Source organism: Heterodontus francisci, chromosome 5, assembly GCF_036365525.1.
Source record: "Heterodontus francisci isolate sHetFra1 chromosome 5, sHetFra1.hap1, whole genome shotgun sequence".
NCBI classification, from domain to species: domain Eukaryota; kingdom Metazoa; phylum Chordata; class Chondrichthyes; order Heterodontiformes; family Heterodontidae; genus Heterodontus; species Heterodontus francisci.
The window spans coordinates 116,088,083-116,102,972 of record NC_090375.1 but is presented as its reverse complement, the minus strand read 5'-3'; the positions used below and the strand labels follow the sequence as shown (position 1 = coordinate 116,102,972).

Here is a 14,890-nt window from a genome sequence, read left to right as displayed (position 1 = left end):
AAGCCAAGTGTGCCTGTTGAAGTGGATGTAAGAAAAAGTCCTCCATGCTATTCAGAACTCTTCCGGTGTCCTGGCCAGCATTTTCCCTCAACCAAGAACACTAAAATCAAATTAACCGATTATTTATCTCGATGCTTTTTGAGAGCTGTATCCAAATTGACTGCTGCATTTGTCTAGATAACAAGACTGGTTAGACTTTTCATTATTTAATTCATTTGCTGTAAAGTGTTTGGGACATCATAACGATGTTAAAAACATAAAGGCTTTATTTTCTTTTTCCACTAGAGCAGAGAAAGCTAAGAGGTTATTTAATGAAGGTTTTTAAAGTTATGAAAGGCTTTGATAAATGCATTTCCTCTGAGTATTTAAAATAAAATTGTCAGAGATTGAGAAAAGAGGTTAGCAGAAATGTTTTTAGGCAGTGAGTTGTTGGAAGATGGAATACTTTATCTCAGTATGGTAGTTGAGATAGAGACTATATTTTAGTGGAAATTTTAATGACTATTTAAAGCACAATTAGATGCAGGGTTAGGGGGAGAGAAGTGGGCAGTGGAGTTAGTTTTGGATTGCTTTAATGAAGAGCTGCACAAACATTATGGACCGAATGACGACTTGTGCTGTAACTACAGTAGATTATTTTGTCCAATACCTTCAGACCAGAAGAAATAACTGTTAGTTTTTCTTCAGTTGCGGCAAAAATTAAAGCTGAAAAGACAGAAATAGTAAAACATTCCAGGAGCAGCATCAGGCATACCTCAAAATGAGGTGTCAACCTGGTGAAGCTACAACACAGGACTATCCTGTAGTGGTGTGTGATTTTAACTTCCCCTATATTGACTGGGACTCACTTCGTGCTAGGGGCTTGGATGGGGCAGAATTTGTAAGGAGCATCCAGGAGGGCTTCTTGAAACAATATGTAGATAGTCCAACTAGGGATGGGGCCGTACTGGACCTGGTATTGGGAATGAGCCCGGCCAGGTGGTCGAAGTTACAGTCAGGGAGCATTTCGGGAACAGTGACCATAATTCCATAAGTTTTAAGCTACATGTGGACAAGGATAAGAGTAGTCCTCGGGTGAAAGTGCTAAATTGGGGGAAGGCTAATTATAACAACATTAGGCAGGAACTGAAGAATTTAGATTGGGGGCGGCTGTTTGAGGGTCAATCAACATCTGACATGTGGGAGTCTTTCAAACGTCAGTTGATTAGAATCCAGGACCGGCATGTTCCGGTGAGGAAGAAGGATAAGTTTGGCAAGTTTCGGGAACCTTGGATAACGTGGGATATTGTGAGCCTAGTCAAAAAGAAAATGGAAGCATTCGTAAGGGCTGGAAGGCTAGGAACAGACGAATCCCTTGAGGAATATAAAGACAGTAGGAAGGAACTTAAGCAAGGAGTCAGGAGGGCTAAAAGGGGTCATGAAAAGTCATTGGCAAACAGGATTAAGGAAAATCCCAAGGCTTTTTATACGGATATAAAGAGCAAGAGGGTAACTAGGGAAAGGGTTGGCCCACTCAAGGACAGAGAAGGGAATCTACGTGTGGAGCCAGAGGAAATGGGCGAGGTAATAAATGAGTACTTGGCATCAGTATTCACCAAGGAGAAGGACTTGGTGGATGATGAGCCTAGGGAAGGGAGTGTAAATAGTCTCAGTCATCTCATTATCAAAAAGGAGGAGGTGTTGGGTGTCTTGCAAAGCATTAAGGTAGATAAGTCCCCTGGGCCTGATGGGATCTACTCCAGAATACTGAGGGAGGCAAGGGAAGAAATTGCTGGGGCCTTGACAGAAATCTTTGCATCCTCATTGGCTACAGGTGAGGTCCCAGAGGACTGGAGAATAGCCAATGTTGTTCCTTTGTTTAAGAAGGGTGGTAAGGATAATCCAGGAAATTATAGGCCGGTGAGCCTTACGTCAGTGGTAGGGAAACTATTAGAGAGGATTCTTCGGGACAGGATTTACTCCCATTTGGAAACAAACAAACTTATTAGCAAGAGGCAGCATAGTTTTGTGAAGGGGAGGTCGTGTCTCACTAATTTGATTGAGTTTTTTGAGGAAGTGACAAAGATGATTGATGAAGGAAGGGCAGTGGATGTTATCTATATGGACTTCAGTAAAGCCTTTGACAAGGTCCCTCATGGCAGACTGGTACAAAAGGTGAAGTCACACGGGATCAGAGGTGAGCTGGCAAGATGGATGTAGAACTGGCTCAGTCATAGAAGACAGAGGGTAGCAGTGGAAGGGTGCTTTTCTGAATGGAGGAATGTGACTAGTGGTGTTCCGCAGGGATCAGTGCTGGGACCTTTGCTGTTTGTAGTATATATAAATGATTTGGAGGAAAATGTAGCTGGTCTGATTAGTAAGTTTGCGGACGACACAAAGGTTGGTGGCTTTGCGGATAGTGATGAGGATTGTCACAGGATACAGATCGGTTGGAGACTTGGGCGGAGAAATGGCAGATGGAGTTTAATCCGGACAAATGCGAGGTAATGCATTTTGGAAGGTCTAATGCAGGTGGGAAGTATACAGTACATGGCAGAACCCTTTGGAGTATTGACAGGCAGAGAGATCTGGGCGTACAGGTCCACAGGTCACTGAAAGTGGCAACGCAGGTGGATAAGGTAGTCAAGAAGGCATACGGCATGCTTGCCTTCATCGGTCGGGGCATAGAGTATAAAAATTGGCAAGTCATGCTGCAGCTGTACAGAACTTTAGTTAGGCCACACTTAGAATATTGCGTGCAGTTCTGGTTGCCACACTTCCAGAAGGATGTAGAGGCTTTGGAGAGGGTACAGAAGAGGTTTACAAGGATGTTGCCTGGCCTGGAGGGCATTAGCTATGAGGAGAGGTTGGATAAACACGGATTGTTTTCACTGGAACGACGGAGGTGGAGGGGCGACATGATAGAGGTTTACAAAGTTATGAGCGGCATGGACAGAGTGGATAGTCAGAAGCTTTTTCCCAGGCTGGAAGAGTCAGTTACTAGGGGACATAGATTTAAGGTGAGAGGGGCAAAGTTTAGAGGGGATGTGCGAGTCAAGTTCTTTACACAGAGGGTGGTGAGTGCCTGGAACTTGCTGCCGGGGGAGGTGGTGGAAGCAGGTACGATAGCGACGTTTAAGTGGCATCTTGACAAATACATGAACAGGATGGGAATAGAGGGATACGGTCCCCGGAAGTGCAGAAGGTTTTAGTTTAGGCAGGCATCAAGATCGGCGCAGGCTTGGAGGGCCGAATGGTCTGTTCCTGTGCTGTACTGTTCTTTGGATGTGGGCGACACTGGCCAGGCCAGCATTTATTGCCCATCCCTAATTGCCCTCGAGAAGGTGGTGGTGAGCTGCCTTCTTGAACCGCTGCAGTCCATTTGGGGTAGGTATACCCACAGTGCTGTTAGGAAGGGAGTTCCAGGATTTTGACCCAGCGACAGTGAAGGAACGGCAATATCGTTCCAAGTCAGGATAGTGTGTGACTTGGAGGGGAACTTGCAGGTGGCGGTGTTCCCATGTATTTGCTGCCCTTGTCCTTCTAGTTGGGAGAGGTCGTGGGTTTGGAAGGTGCTGTCTAAGGAGCCTTGGTGTAGATCCCATCAGGCTCTGGGGACCTATCTACCTTAATGCTTTGCAAGACACCCAACACCACCTCCTTTTTGATAATGAGATGACTGAGACTATCTACACTCCCTTCCCTAGGCTCATCATCCACCAAGTCCTTCTCTTTGGTCAATACTGATGCCAAGTACTCATTTAGTGCCTCGCCCATTTCCTCTGGCTCCACACATAGATTCCCTTCTCTGTCCTTGAGTGGGCCAACCCTTTCCCTAGTTACCCTCTTGCTCTTTATATCCGTATAAAAAGCCTTGGGATTTTCCTTAATCATGTTTGCCAATGACTTTTCATGACCCCTTTAAGCCCTCCTGACTCCTTGCTTAAGTTCCTTCCTACTGTCTTTATATTCCTCAAGGGACTCGTCTGTTCCTAGCCTTCCAGCCCTTATGAATGCTTCCCTTTTCTTTTTGACTAGGCTCGCAATATCCCGCGTTATTCAAGGTTCCTGAAACTTGCCAAACTTATCCTTCTTCCTCACAGGAACATGCCGGTCCTGGATTCTAATCAACTGACGTTTGAAAGACTCCCACATGTCAGATGTTGATTTACCCTCAAACAGCCGCTCCCAATCTAAATTCTTCAGTTCCTGCCTAATATTGTTATAATTAGCATTCCCCCAATTTAGCACTTTCACCCGAGGACTACTCTTATCCTTATCCACATGTACCTTAAACTTATGGAATTATGGTCACTGTTCCCGAAATGCTCCCCTCCTGAAACTTCGACCACCTCGCCGGGCTCATTCCCCAATACCAGGTCCAGTATGGCCCCATCCCTAGTTGGACTATCTACATATTGTTTCAAGAAGCCCTCCTGGATGCTCCTTACAAATTCTGCCCCATCCAAGCCCCTAGCACTAAGTGAGTCCCAGTCAATATAGGGGAAGTTAAAATCACCCACCACTACAACCCTGTTACCTTTACATCTTTCCAAAGTCTGTGTCTACATATCTGCTCCTCTACCTCCCGCTGGCTGTTGGGAGGCCTGTAGAAAACCCCCAACATCGTGACTGCACCCTTCCTATTCCTGAGCTCCACCCATATTGCCTCGCTGCATGACCCCTCCGAGGTGTCCTCCCGCAGTTCAGCTGTGATATTCTCCTTAACCAGTAATGCAACTCCCCCACCCCTTTTACATCCCATGAATGAATTTAAAAAAAAATTGAAATTATGATAACTGAAATTAGCGTCGATTGTGAATATGATCAATATTGCCAGAAGATTTTTTTTGGAGAAAGCATTGTTTTACAGAGTCTGGACCAGTAGACGTCAGGTTTGTTTTGGACTAAAACTCCAAAGAATAGCTTTTATCTGGCTTTGTATGGAAAGATTCTAATTGCTGCTTTTTTAAACATCAGTTGCATTTAAAATTGTGATGTTAAAAATGTCAATTTATGCATATTTGAAGACATTACCATTTTCAGTCCATACCTTCCAAAAAGACAAGTGTTCTTAATTTCAATTTTACCAACGTTACTTCTAGGTCTCACGAATTACGGTCAAAGATCCTTTCACTGCAGCTTCTTCTATCGATTCTGCAAAACGCTGGACCAATCTTTCGAACAAATGAGATGTTCATCAATGCAATAAAACAGTATCTTTGTGTGGCATTATCAAAAAATGGTGTCTCTTCAGTACCAGAAGTATTTGAGTTGTCACTTTCCATCTTCCTCACTCTCTTGTCAAACTTCAAGACTCATCTTAAGATGCAGATTGAGGTAAAGGATTAAGTTATTATGAGTTTAACTCCCTGTAGACAAACAGTTTGACCTCAGCACACACTCTTATGCCTAGTGATTTTTGTAAACTATCATAGAAATGTCTCCTAGTTCAAGCTATTGCAACATATAACATGAACTACATTAGCAAGGTAGGATTTTAACTGTTTTGGTTACCCCAATTTTGTCTGGGTCGTTGAATATGAAAATTTGCATCTGCTGTTGAGGGTGCTATTGCCTTTTTTCCCTTCTGCTTCATCTTTTGTATCACATGATGCCCAATTAAAGGAGCTTAGCCAAGTTACAGCAAAACTGGCTGTTATTAGTTGAGTGAGAATGGCCAGGAATCAATGATTTTCCTTTCTCATCCTTCTTCCCACTGCTGAGGCTGCGATTATTACTGATTGTGTAGATAATCCAGGTTGTCTACTTACATCCTCCTACATTAATAGCATCTGATTTTTGAATTGCTTTCAAGGTCCAGAATTAAAACACTTAACATTATTGCAGAGTATATGAAGGACGCTAACAATTTAGCCACATTTTGGATTGATGTAAATATTCACATTTTCCTTGAATGCTTTTATTATTTTAGGTATTCTTCAAGGAAATATTTCTTTATATTTTGGAGACATCTACAAGTTCATTTGATCACAAATGGATGGTAATTCAGACTCTGGCCCGAATATGTGCAGGTATGATTATTTTTAATTGTTTATTTTTCTGGACATTGATATTGTTGCGGAATTTAATGTAAACTTTTTAATCATTTGAATTCATCTTGGTTCAACTTGCAGATGCTCAAAGTGTGGTGGACATTTATGTAAATTACGATTGTGACTTAAATGCTGCTAACATCTTTGAAAGATTGGTTAATGACTTGTCTAAGATAGCCCAAGGACGGGGTGGTCATGAGCTGGGGATGACACCTGTACAGGTACTGTGAAACATTCTATTGATATAAACATAAAACTCATGGTGACTGCATGGCAGTGGAATATAGAAACATTATATAAATGAGCTTCAATAGAATTTCTGCTGACTGGAGTAAGCTTGGCCCTGGCTCGCTCTGAGTTGTACATTCAAGTGGGAACTCCACTGGTACAATTTCTAGCTGATTGACAGCAGTGTTTGCAAACTTGCCTGAACTTGACAACCATAATTGGTGTAGTTCCCTTTGGCATATGGAGATACAATTTTCAACATTGATTGGCGCCCTTTGGACACATTCATTGGTCCTGGCTTGGACCTATGATGCTAATTTCTTCAACACCCTTGAGAGCATGTTCTTGTTTGTTTGAAGGAAGCATCAGCCATTGTGCCTAAAATCTCCTTTATAAACTATTCAAAGGTCTTTTTACACTTAACTCTTGAGTCCCCTTGGGCCTAAGTAATGGGAGTCTTAGATGTGGATCTTTTGCTCCAAGTGTCGACAGATCACCAGCTTTGAATTATACAGGCTTACTCCTTCCATCTATATGAAATTAAATATGGAGAAATATAGATAATAGCCTACTGTAATGGCAAAGATTGCATATTATCGGGTTATTTGATTCTCCATAAGCATCATATACCAGGTGCAGGTGTGCCAGTACAAAGCCTCCCCCCAGAAATCAGATTCTTCCCGAACTGAGGAGATTGGCTCAAGAACCAGCGCAGAAATGTTAGGAAAGACAGAAAGGTATCGCATGGTAACATTTTCCCCCAAATAATTGCCATGTTTGTTTATTTAAAGCATTTCTATGACGAAAGGTTCAAATAACAAGTTGACAAGTTTAGTAGTAGACTGTAAACATTTTGTGAAGTTTTTTTTACTGACTAATTGATATTCCATGGGGAGATTTCCATTGTGCTCAATGTAACAACAAAAACTTAATATGGTGCATTTAATGTAACAACCAAAGGTGTATCACTGAGGTGAAAACAAAGAAAGGGTAAGGGAGCTATCAGTGGCATGGTTTAGAAGTAAGTTTTGAGGAGACTTTTCAGGATGGTGGGAGAGTTAGCAAAGAAGAAAGATTTAGGTGTAGTTTCCAGAGTTTAAGGTCAATATAGTTGAAAGCAGTGCTGGGGCAGTGGAATAGAGGGAAGTGGTGATACAAAGGAGGCCGGACTCTGGACACAGGTGCATACCAGCACATATGGCTGAAGCTGGTTGCACAGAGGTTGGCGTAAGGCAATGGAGGAATTTGAAAACCAGAATGACTTTTTAATTGTGTTGTGAGAGGGGGAGTCAATTGATGATAGTTATGACAGGATCGGCAGTGGGGCATTGTAGGATAGGATATGCATAGAGTCATGGGCTGGAATTTTACACCACCCAAAAGAGTGGGATGCTGGTGGGGGAGTGTGGCAGAAAATGAAGCGAGAGGCTCCGGGAGCCCTTTCCGACCCGCCTCCGCCGCCACTTAAGGGCCTTCACCAGCCTCCACGGGGATTTTACCCATGGCTGTTCGGGCGCCCGAGGACGGAGAGAAGCCGCCTGACAAAACCAGGCGGCTCTTGAACGTCCCGAGCGGCAGCCCTCATGATCGCACACCCTGTGCCCAATGGAGCGCCAGCCCCACTCCCCCAACAATTCCCAACACGCCCCCCCCGTCCCCATTCAACCATCCTTGCCTCGCTGGGACGCGACCGATTACCCCCGGCAAGGCAACTAAAACATACCTTTGCTCCAGGCTCCCCGCCATCTTTTCTTGATGCTGGGCTGTAGTCCCAGCAGTGGCAACCGCTGCCGGTGGCGCTGTTGGGACTAAGAGCTGCCAGCTCACTGGCCGGCAGCTCAATTAGGCGGGACTTCCTACCTCAAGCGAGTGGAAGTCCCGCCTCTCACCAGTTGAAGCCCGGCGACCCGCAAAATATGGGTCGGATCCCCAGACGAGGCGGAAGCAGGTTGGCCACCAACTTTTTAGTCGGTGGCTGGCTCCCGTCCGCTTAGGGTGAAATCCCTTTGGATCTTTGGATGACTTTGCGTTTATCCAAGGTGGAGGTAGAAGGCTGACAATGTGTGTGTTGGAGTAGTTAAGCCTGAAAGTAGCTAAGTTATGGATGAGCATTTCAGCAGAGTTGGAGATGTTACGGAAGTGAAAATAGGTGATCTTGGTGATGGATGACTCTGGGTCACATGAGATACTGAGGTTGCACACTGTCAGATTCAGCCTCAAAAGGCAAGTGTTAAAGGGGAATGGAATCAAGCGAGTGTGCAGAGTTTTTGCTTGGAGCCATAGACGATGTATTCAATTTTTCCATTGCTAAGTTAGAGAAAATTCTGCCTAATCCAGGGCTAGCTGTCAGACAAACAGTCATAGCATGGTGATGTCGTCATGGCAGAGAAGTGGAGCTGGGTGCTCTCAGCTCATACATTGCTGACTTACTTTTCTGCAGATGATGTCACAGAGGGACATCATGTAAATGAGGAATATGAGGGGGTCAAGAATGGAAGCGTGAGGCATTCGTGAAGTAGCTGTGTGGGGGCAGGAGGAAAAATATGCAGAGAAATCGCAAGTATGTTTTTTTTATAAATGGGTTACTTACAGCACACAAAAGAAATCTTTTCCCCATAAACTGCATGTTGATTTAAAATGCAAGGTCTTGATTTAGTCACTGTCGGAATCTGATAAACATCCAAATTGTTTTTTTGAAGGAGCTCAGTCTTAGGAAGAAGGGCTTGGAGTGTTTGGTCTCAGTTTTGAAGTGTATGGTGGAGTGGAGTAAGGATCTGTATGTGAATCCAAACTCTCAGACCAGTCTTGGTAAGATATTTTTGCTTTATTCTGCCAGTTGACTTATTTTGTTTCTTAAAATCTATGTGGGTTTTCCATGCGAGTTCGTAGAAGGTATTGAATTAACCTATTGCTCAAAACAAAATAAATATCCAATCCAGATCCTGTGTGTTCATTAGAATTTAACATGTTAAATTTTTGTATGCATTTTGGAGTTCAATCCGGTAAAACTACAGGAAAATATTTATACAAGTCCATTATGTTTTTACCTTTATATTACATTCTGAAATGACATCCTTTGAATTTAATATGTTGTATCCTTTCAAAAAAAAAGGTCCATGTGCAAACAAAACAAAACTTTCTTGGATACACATTCCTGCATTTCAGACTTAAGATGTTATTCCAAGGTTGTTGAATTTCAAGACTGAATTTGATATTCTGATCCCACAAAGTATATTGTGCTGCTGTCTGTACAGAATCAGATTTAAGGACTTGGCAAATTTATTTGCATGTTAAATACAATTACTGAAATACTGTATGATGCTGCTTCTGTCAAAGACTGTTATAAACATCAGTTAATTTTCTCCTTCAGTTAACTGTTTGACAGTTGTGCATGTCTTTGCCTGACTGCAAGTGCACAAGAAGAAGACATTTTCTCAATTCTTGTGTTCGTGTTAACACAGTACATCAGTTTTTCATGTATGTTCACTGCATAAGGTCTCTATTGGCATTTGAAATAAAAACAATGCTTGGATAAACTTAGCAAGTTAGCCAGCACCTGTCATTTGTTCGATGTTCTGATAGGTCATTGACCTGAAACATTAACTCTTTTTCTCTCTCCACAGATGTTGCCTGACCTGCTGAGTTTTCCTGGCATTTTCTGTTTTTATTTCAAATTTCCAGCATCTGCTGTATTTTGCTTTTGCTCCGTTGCATTTGTTTTCCAACTTTGCAGTAACATGCTTGTTGATGAGACCACACCTAGAGTACTGAGTACAATTTTGGTCTCAGTTAAGGCGGGATAGACTTGGATTGGAGGCAGTTCAGAGATAGTTCACTAAGTTGACTGCAGGGATGAACGGATTGTCTTATGAAGAAAAGTTGAATAGGTTGGGCTTATACTCATTGAAGCATAGAAGAATGAGAGGTGATCTTAGTGAAACATGTAAGATTCTGAGAGGACTTGACAGGGAAGATGCTGAGAGGATGTTCCCTGTCGTGAAGGAATCTAGAACTCGGGGGCATAGATTCAGAATAAAGGGATCACCCATTTAAGACTGAGATAGGGAGGAATTTCATCTCTGAGGGTTGTGAATCTTTGGAATTCTCTACCCTAGAGAGCTTTGGAGGCCATGTCATTGAATATATTCAAGGCTGAGATAGACAGATTTTTAAACTATAGGGGAGTAAAAGGTTATGGGGAATAGGCAGGAAAGTGGAGTTGAAGCGAAGATCAGATCAAACATGATATTGAATGGTGGAGCAGGCTCGAGGGGCCTTATGTCCTGCTCCTACTCCTAGTTCTTATGTTCTTGTGTAAATCCTTACATTTGATTATAATGTTAGCATTTGGTTTTGTTGTTTTGCTTTTTGCTTTGGATACCAACGGTATGCATTGGTGTTTACTTTAGTTGAAATCTTTATTTAAAATGTTGCTTTCTTACATTAATGTTGCTGCTTTTTCTAAGGGGTATGGTAACATAGTAGTTATATCACTATTCTAGTAACCTAGAAGCCTGGCCTAATGATCCAGAGACATGAGTTCAAATCCCACCATAGCAGCCAAGGAACATATATTTTATTTAAATAAATCTGGAATTAAAAAGCTAGTATCAGTAATGGTGACCATGAAACTACCGGATTGTTATAAAAATCCATTTGCTTCACTTATGTCCCTTAGGGAACAAAATCTGCTGCCCTTACTCAGTCTGGCCCAAATGTGACTCCAGCACCACAGTAATGTGGTTGATCCTTACCTGCCTCTGAAGTGGCCAAACAAGCCACTCTGTTGTATTTAAGAAGATAGCTCGCCACCACCTTTTCGAGGGAAATTAGGGATGGGCAATAAATGCTGACCTTGCCAGGGACACGCACATCCTGTGAATGAAGTTTAAAAAGGACTTCTTTTGTACTAGAAAAGAGCACTTTCTGCATTGACTTCAATATAATGTGCTTCTGACAGGGGTCTTGGGGCCTTCAAGTGTGAAAAGCCATTTTCTTTTGTACTTCGTTCCATCTCCTCAGGCACTTTCCCCCTGCTTTCTCAAAAGAAACTATCAACCCTCTAACAAAAAAACTAACCCTCTACTTTGCAAACTACTGCCCCATCTATAACATTCTTTCCTTAGCATAGTCATTAAACGTATTATAGCCTCCAAATCTCTGCTCATCTCTCCGGCAACTTCCAATTTGAATTTGTCCAGTCAGGATTCCGTCTTTCCCACAGCACCATGATGCCCCTAACCAAAATCATGATTGACATTCCTTCTTGTGACTGATGCATTATCCCTCCCTGTCTTCCTCCTATCTGTAGCCTTTGACATGGTCAATGCTCCATTTACATAGCATGCTCCTCCAAGGCCTTTCTTCTGTGGTACAACTCAGTGGGGCTACTAATGCTTGGTTCCATTCATCAATAACAACCACACCATCTCTACCCATGGCTTCTCTTCCCAACTTGCATCTCAGGAGTAACCCAAAGATCTAACCTTGGCCTCTTCCTCTTCCTCATCAGCATGCTGCTCCTTGGTGATTTAATCCGTAGACTTGGGGCCAGGTTCACAGAATTGTTACAGTGCAGAAGGAGGCCATTCAGCCCATCGTGTCTGCACTGGCTCTCTGAGCAATTCATTTAGTTCCATTCCCCTGCCTTCTCTCCATAGCCCTGCACATTTTCCCTTTCAGTTAATAGTCTAATTTCCTATTGAATGCTTCAATTGAACCTGCCTCCACCACACTCTCAGACAGTGTATTCCAGACTTGGAATTCCACTTGCTACATGAAAAAGTTTTTCCTCATGTCCCTTTTGCCTCTTTTATCAAACACTTAAAATTTGTGCCCTCTCGTTCTTGATCCTATCTACTCTGTCCAGACCCCTCTATCAAATCTCCTCTCAGCCTTCTTTTCTTCAAGGAAAACGATCCTAACTTTTCCACGCCATCTTCATAACTGAAGTTCCTCATCCTTGGAACCATTCTCGTGAATCTTTTCTGCACTCTCTCCAATGCCTTCACATCCTTCTGATGTTTTCACTGATGACATCTAGCTGTGCATCCCTACCACCTCGCTTAAACTGCATGTCAATATTCAGTCAGTTAAACATTGAGAAGACCAAAGCCAACGGGGCACCTTGTGGTATCCGTCCTTAGATCTTTCCTGCAACCTTCAACTCAAAACTTTCTGTGCTTTAACTTTCTGGAAGTGCAAGCTTACAGCTGTGCGACGAGGGTCATGGGGCATCTGGGATCTTAGTGAATGGCAGGGCTAACAGTGTATTTCTTTAACCAATGAGATTTAAGGATTGAGAAGGAAGGTGGTTTAGAGTCAATTTGGGTTAAAGAAAGGGAAAGAGGGTTCTATTCCGAGAGGGGAGAAAAGACCAAGGAAAAGTAAGAAACATTAAAATATAGAAACATAAAAAAAATTTGTGAAGTTGATTCCTTTCTATGCCAGCAGTGGGTCGACGTACATCAACCAACAGTGCTAGAGATTTGCAACTCATTGCAAATCTCAATCCCCTGAACTTGCTGGCTGATTTTTGCATTAATAATAATGTGCCTTGTTATAACGTCATTATTTTTCCAGCAAAGTTCAGCCCATCGTCTTTGACCCTTGCCACAAACACCATACTTTTGCCGCCAACTCTGACCTCCTCACTGGCCCCTGGGCCCCCTTGGGCTGAACTCCTCCCCTTTTTGTTTTCTTCCTCACCACCCCCTTCACTTGCTTCAAACCTAATTCTTTTCTAACCTTTGCCAGTTCTGATGAAAGGTCACAGACCTGAAACGTAGACTGTTCATAAGCTCGGCGTCCTATGTAACCCATAGCTGAGCTTCTGACCACAATGCTCTCTGATACAAAGACTGCCTATTGCTTCGTCTGTAACATTGCCCACATCTATGCATTTGTTATCCCCAGATTTGACCATTCCAGTAGTCTCCTGGCTGACTTCCTATCCTTCACACTCTAGACTTCAGCTCAGCCAAAACTCTGCTGCCAGTAACCTGTCACTCACTAAGTCCTACTTATCCATCAGTCCTGTGCTTGTTGATTTGCACTGGCTTTCTTCAAACACCTCCAATTATTATTCTAATCCTGTGTTTCAATCCCCTCATGGTCACTCCCTTCCCCATTACTATTACATCCTCCAGTCAAACAAACACACACCGACCCAGCACCCCAAACTCTCCATTCTTCTGATTACAGCTGCTGTGTATCCCCTCCCTTATTCCCACTATTAGTACCTGTGCCTCCAACTGCCTAGTCTTCACTCAGTGGAATTCTGTCCCTAAATTCCTCTATATTTCTCTTCACTTTTAAGACCCTCCTTAAAACGCACCCCTTTGATTAGGGCGGCGCAGTGGTTAGCACCGCAGCCTCACAGCTCCAGCGACCCGGGTTCAATTCTGGGTACTACCTGTGTGGAGTTTGCAAGTTCTCCGTGTCTGCGTGGATTTCCTCTGGGTGCTCCGGTTTCCTCCCACATGCCAAAAGACTTGCATGTTGATAGGTAAATTGGCCATTATAAATTGCCCCTAGTATAGGTAGGGGAATATAGGGACAGGTGGGGATGTGGTAGGAATATGGGATTAGTGTAGGATTAGTATAAATGGGTGGTTGATGGTCGGCACAGACTCGGTGGGCCGAAGGGCCTGTTTCAGTGCTGTATCTCTAAACTAAACTAAACCATCTTAAAATCTCCTTCGATTTGGCATCCATTTGTTCCTCAAACTCTGTTGCTTGTATTTTATTTGCACCAGTCACATTCACCCACCTCACCTGTGCTCAACGACCTTCATTGGCTACTGACCAACCAATGCCATAAGTTTAAAATTCTCATCCTTATTTTCAAATCATTCCATGAAATCGATCCTCTCTACCAGCTCTACAACCCTCCTAGAACTGAGTTCCTCCAACTCCTAGTCTTATGCATCCCACACTTCTTATGCTCCACCATTTACGGCCATGCCTCCAAACATCTGGTTTAGTCTCAGGAGTTCCCTCCCTAAACCTCTCTATCTCTCTCCCTTTAAGATAGTCCTTTAGAATCTACTGCTCTGACTAAGATTAGATTAGAGATACAGCACTGAAACAGGCCCTTCAGCCCACCGAGTCTGTGCCGAACATCAACCACCCATTTATACTAATCCTACACTAATCCCATATTCCTACCAAACATCCCCACCTGTCCCTATATTTCCCTACCACCTACCTATACTAGTGACAATTTATAATGGCCAATTTACCTATCAACCTGCAAGTCTTTTGGCTTGTGGGAGGAAACCGGCGCACCCGGAGGAAACCCACGCAGGCACAGGGAGAACTTGCGAACTCCACACAGGCAGTACCCGGAATTGAACCCGGGTCCCTGGAGCTGTGAGGCTGCGGTGCTAACCACTGCGCCACTGTGCCGCCCTAAGCTTTTGGTCAGCTGTCACAATGTCTCATTCTTTGGTTTGATGTCAATTTTATTGTTTGAGTATGCTCCTCTGAAGCACCTTGAGACATTTTGCTATGTTAAAGACATTATATAAGTTCAGATCGTTGTCTCGCTGCAGAGCTCTCAGAGGGATGTAGGGGTTGGAAGAGCTTACAGAGATAGAAGGGGTGAGACCATGGAGGGATTTGAA

The 14,890-nt window shown here is 43.3% G+C and overlaps 1 protein-coding gene across 2 annotated transcripts in view; it reads left to right on the top strand.

Annotated features, from left to right (window-relative positions):
- The window catches only part of arfgef1 (ADP-ribosylation factor guanine nucleotide-exchange factor 1 (brefeldin A-inhibited)), a 327,463-nt gene that overhangs the window by 147,814 nt on the left and 164,759 nt on the right, over positions 1–14,890 (top strand). For both annotated transcript variants that reach the window (XM_068031959.1, XM_068031958.1), the window contains 4 exons: positions 5,085–5,319; positions 5,915–6,014; positions 6,117–6,256; positions 8,963–9,071. In XM_068031959.1, the coding sequence (XP_067888060.1) occupies positions 5,085–5,319; positions 5,915–6,014; positions 6,117–6,256; positions 8,963–9,071 (584 nt within the window). The remainder of the gene's footprint in view (positions 1–5,084; positions 5,320–5,914; positions 6,015–6,116; positions 6,257–8,962; positions 9,072–14,890) is intronic.